Genomic DNA, 5,286 nt, shown 5'->3' with positions numbered 1-5,286 from the left:
TAGCAGAGGGAAGGCAAGTCTGAGAAGCTGGTCTAATACCAATATTCCTTTGGTGTCCTGAAGTTTTTTATTTTGATCACATGTAAAAAATGACCTATGCAGTTTTAGTAAACAGAACATCTATGGCTTCAAAACACTCATCTGCTTTGCTATAGCTCGACCTAGGTTAGCTGTGATAACTCATGCTAGAATATTTCTAGACAATTTCACTTGGGTTTGATGTTCCCTATTATACAATTTTTAACATCTTTATTTCTGATGCTGTAAATGATGGGATTCAGCATTGGAGTGACCACTGTATAGAGAACAGATACAATATTGTCTATCTCCAGAGAGTGAGAAGATGGAGGCTGAAGATAATTGAACATAATAGCTCCATAATAGAGGGTGACAACAGTGATGTGAGAGGTACAAGTAGAAAAAACAGCATGTCTTCCTTGTGAGGAACGGATCTTCAAAATGGTGGAGATGATATAGATGTAGGAAATCAAGATCAACAGAAAAGAACATAAAGTCATGGTCCCGGCTGCTACATACATTGCTACCACATTAAGCCAAGGATCTCTGCAGGAAAGTCTTAAGAAGGCAGGTACTTCACAAAAGAGATGGTTGACATGATGAGATCTACAGAAGGGGAGTCTCCAGGTGATGGGCACTTGTATAGAGGAGTTTAGGAAAGCAATAATCCATGGTGTTAGGGCTAAGATAATGCAAAATCTCATGTTCATAATACTGTTGTAGTGCAATGGTTTGCAGATGGCTACAAATCTATCATAAGCCATTACGGCAAATAACATGCACTCTGCTGCCCCAACTGTTAATGCAAAGAACATCTGGCTAATACAGCCACCCCTTGAGATACTCTTGTCCGCAGATACAGTATTTATGAGGATTACAGGAACTATAGTGGAGGAGAAACAGATGTCAATGAAAGAGAGATTACTCAGGAAGAAGTACATAGGGGTGTGTAAGGTTGGGCTGATCCTTACAGTAATGAGAAGAAGACCATTTCCTAACAATGCGATAAGATAAATCACCAGAAATACAAGGAACCCTAAAATTTGGAGTTGAGGGACAGTAGATAATCCAAGCAGGAAGAACCGACTTTGAAGTGTTTGGTTGACGTTCGCCATAGAGTTATCCATAACCTTCAACAAAGAATGAAGTTGTAGACAGTTAAATAGTTTGACTGAACTTGGCAATAGTTATATAAAGGATGTTAACAGACTTCACAGATTAAATTAGTGTTGAAAGCCAATAAAATCACTGCATTCATATTCTAAATAACACCAGCAATTGAAAACTGGAATCTGATTGGTTGTTATGGAAGACAGCAATACATTTTCTTGTTCACTTTTGTTGTTTTTTACATAAAAGCACAATGTGTTAACCTAAGATTAAAGGGGTTATACCAAAATTGCAAGGTATCCCCTATCCACAGAATAGGGGATACTTTACTGATCATTGTGGTGCATTAAAAGAGGTATAGGGGTGAGGGACGAGAACATTTGTCAGGCCCCACATGGAATACTGCGCACAGTTCTGGTCACCGGTGCTCGGGAAAGATGTTGCAGTGCTTGAGGAGGTTCAAAAAACGGCAACTAAATTAATAAGCGGAATTGGAGGACTGGAATACCCAGAGAGGCATCAAAATTAGGATTATTCACCCTGGAAAAAAGATGACTAAGGGACGATCAAATAACTATGTATAAATACATGAGGGGACAATACAAGGATCTCCCCCAGGATCTGTTTATACCCAGGACTGCAACAGTAACAAGAGGGCATCCGCTAATTATAGAACAAAGCAGATCTCATCACCAACACAGAAGAAGGGTTCTTTACTGTAAGAGCAGTTAGACTGTGGAACTCTCTGCCTGAGGATGTGGTGATGGCAAAACTGATAAAGGAGTTTAAGAGGGGACTAGATGTCTTTTTAAAGCGCTGTGATATTACAGGATACAGATATTACATAACCAGCGAGGTTGTTTAAATGGGTCTTGGAGTCAGGTAGGAATTTTCAAATGTTGATCCACAAATTATTCTGATTGCCATTATGGAGTCGGGAAGGGATTTTTTTTCTCCCAAAATGGGATAAATTGGCTTCTGTCTCTTTTCTTTTTTTTTTTGCCTGTCTCTGGATCAACAAGGTGGGAGGGGAAAAGGCTGAACTAGATGGACATTGCCTCCTTTCAGCCTAATCTACTATGTTATTATGGTTGTCATATAATTAAGCCTATGTATAGCCTATAAATACCAGAGCAAATCCATAGACTGGAGTGTATGAATAAACCTCAAGTCATGTAAAAATGAATTAAACCTTTGCAATCCAATTTTGGATTCAGGGTTTCCTAGGGGGCTTTCTCTTTCTGCCATTATACAATGGCACCATCTGCTGGTTAGAGCCAGTACTGTGGTATGTGACATGCTGGAGAGGCCCCCGACAACAGAGCAGCCAGTAATATACAGTAAGAATACCCTCCCGAACACCTTTCGACATCGGAGCTGTACAGCCTTCAATCAGAATGTCTTCATACATCAGACACTGGATTGCAAAGGGTGTAAATCACATAAAAGCCATAAGTCACTCAAAAATGTGGTTGACGACTGAATAAGCAATGCATATAAGTGAATACTAACTCAAATCCTATGCACTAAGTACTACTGGATTTAAAGGTACCACATATCCCAATAAAGTTACATAGTCCAACATACATACATACAAAAGTAAATGAATAGCAGTGTAGTACAAGCCAAGAGGTCACCATACCCTGACACACATTTCGTTCCAGTTTCTTCAAGGGGTAAAAACAAATGAGCCCTAATAGCACCTAAATAGCTAAAGAACATCACTCCCCCAAATAAAGAACAAACATCTGAATCCCATATGAGCTGATTACAAAAGATTACATGTAATATAGATTTACATGGAATCCTACTAAGTCCTACCTGTGGGGATTAATAGGCAATGTTAAAAGAATAATGCTTGGATTGATCAGTGGCAAAAGTAGACCTGGCGGCCAAAGGACAGGATGGCTTGATACTGTCAAAGCTGATCTTGGCATGAATATCACAGAACTGAAAGAAGCAGTGTAAAACCTAAAAACATAGAGGGAAGGAGCCTTTACAGTCGCCGACTAAATGGCTAACAGCAACAACGAATGTATAATATAATACAACATTGGAGTATTGCAGTACACTGTATAAGCAATCAAGCAAGTTAAAGTTCCCTAGTGGGACTAAATAAATGTAAAAATGAGTTAAATAAAAAGTCCAAAATAAAAAAATGCACATATTAAAGTTAATAATAAAACCTTTTTAAAAACTATAAAATCTAAAACAATATTTTAGAATAAGCCAAAACTACTTCTATGTAAAATAGTAATTGTGAAAATGCATATTATTCACAGTTGAAATGCTTTTAGTACATTCTCTTATCAATTCAAACTATACAAAGGACCTACCTCAACAAAATGAGGCTTCCAGAAACAATGTGATAGAGCCAAGATGTTATTGGAGCATTTTTCCTAATTTGGATATATGTTCAACTTGAATGTAGATATACTTTATGAATATAATGAATTGGATGTGTGCAGTCCGATGAATGCCATGTTCCCTTTGAAAAGTGAAATAAAGATTCTGACCGTGAGTAATTTGAAACTGATGGCCTATCCTAAGGGGGTTAATCAATTTTAAAGTCCTGGATAACACCTTTGTTATAGAAGGACTTCTCTTTACAATTTTGATTTTTACCTACCCTCAAATGATCTGATTGGTCCATCCAGAAAGTAGCCTTGTTATCTCACAAGAGAGTTCTTGAAAGTTACATTTTTAAAAGCTATTCTTCATGGGTGCAGACATGTATTTCTTTGCTGTAGTATGTCTTCTGCCTCTGTTGATGGAGTGACATTCTTTATGAATACAGACCCAATGAACACTAACCTTACTGTATTATTTATCTAGTATCACAAGCATCTTTCTCCTTTATGTAAATAAGTGCTTGGAGAATTGATAAAATGTTCAAATCTCTCAGTACTAATTATTGGTCCCTTGAAATTTACAGCTTTCTTCATCATGTTTAAACAATTCAAAGAACGTTTGAAAATGTTTAGTAATTTCTAGATATCAACTTTTTAATTTTTTTTAAACCCCTCAGTCAACACCCAAAAAAAGTTAAATAAACTTAAAGTTTCATCTCTCTTCATGGATCGGATCCGTGAGGAGAGCTGAAACCACTCGCCTCCATCCTCCGTGATGTCCCTCGGTGTTCTGGTCCTGCAAGTACCTGACACCGTCTTCAGCGCATGCGCGACAGACGTAAAATGCCGGGTGCATGCGAAGAAGGTTGGGGAGCAAATTTAAAGTCTCTCTGCTACCGGACGCGGTATGTGGTCCTCATTCACACGATAGCTGTTATCCAATGGATAACAGTGATCATGTAAAGTAAAAAAAAGTATTAAAAAAAGTTTAGGTTTCATCTCCCTTCATGGATCATATCTGTGAGGGAAGGTGAAATTACGTACCGGACCTTACCCTGGCTTCTGTGCATGTGCCCATTGGCAAAATGGCGAATGCTTCACAAAAAACGAGGATTGCTGGTGAAATAAAAAATCCATGAGTGGAGGTGAAATTACTTACCTAAGGCTCTGGTGATGTGCTGTCCGATAATGGGATCTTTATCTCGCGGACCTCTCCCCAGCTTTTGCGCATGCGCCTGTTGGCAAAATGACAGGCGCAAGCACAGTAGCTGGGGAGAGCCCAGGAAATTTAAAATCTCCCTGCTCCTGGCTAATAAAGGTAGCCAAGAGCCTGGAGCAGTGTGATTGCCATTATCCAATGGCCAAATAACAATTGTGGGTTCTGCATGTTTTTGATCCCCAGTAATACGCGGATCAATCAAATACATTGAATTACACAATTCCGCTAACGTTAGCACATCGTAATTACATAATCAACTTGTAGAAAACAGAACACAGCATGTTCTATTTTACCTCGAATGTCCACATCAAAAAGACCATTGTGCTCTATAGTCACGGATACACCCACAGCCCATATGCAATTACATTGTGTATAGGCTGTGTGTACCCACATCACTAAGCGACGATCCAGGAAATATAAACAAAAGAAAGTGTACTGCACATGAACGCCTGCCGTATGCAGGGCCAAGAGCCGGACTCACATCTGGGATCCGCTGCGGCCGTGTGAGCCCGCAATTATTCAGATCGCTACCTGTAATGCCTATGTAATTTAGAAGTAGGCCCCGAAATGCTTACTTTCCTGCAGTCC

At 39.1% G+C, this 5,286-nt stretch overlaps 1 protein-coding gene across 1 annotated transcript; it reads right to left on the bottom strand.

Annotated features, from left to right (window-relative positions):
* Positions 1-206: 206 nt before the first annotated feature.
* LOC136571952 (olfactory receptor 8U3-like) lies at positions 207-1,133 on the bottom strand. Its single transcript, XM_066572571.1, has one exon. It carries the CDS (start codon positions 1,131-1,133, stop codon positions 207-209), a length of 927 nt encoding a protein of 308 aa, XP_066428668.1.
* Between the last annotated feature and the right edge of the window lie 4,153 nt (positions 1,134-5,286).

The sequence above is a fragment of the Eleutherodactylus coqui genome, chromosome 6, assembly GCF_035609145.1.
Source record: "Eleutherodactylus coqui strain aEleCoq1 chromosome 6, aEleCoq1.hap1, whole genome shotgun sequence".
NCBI classification, from domain to species: Eukaryota; Metazoa; Chordata; class Amphibia; order Anura; family Eleutherodactylidae; genus Eleutherodactylus; species Eleutherodactylus coqui.
The sequence above is the reverse complement of the archived record's forward strand: the minus strand, read 5'-3'. Positions and strand labels throughout refer to the sequence as shown.

Bases quoted from the DNA above. Each gene is read 5' to 3' on its own strand.
- LOC136571952 (XM_066572571.1), bottom strand. From the start codon at position 1,133: ATGGCGAACGTCAACCAAACACTTCAAAGTCGGTTCTTCCTGCTTGGA.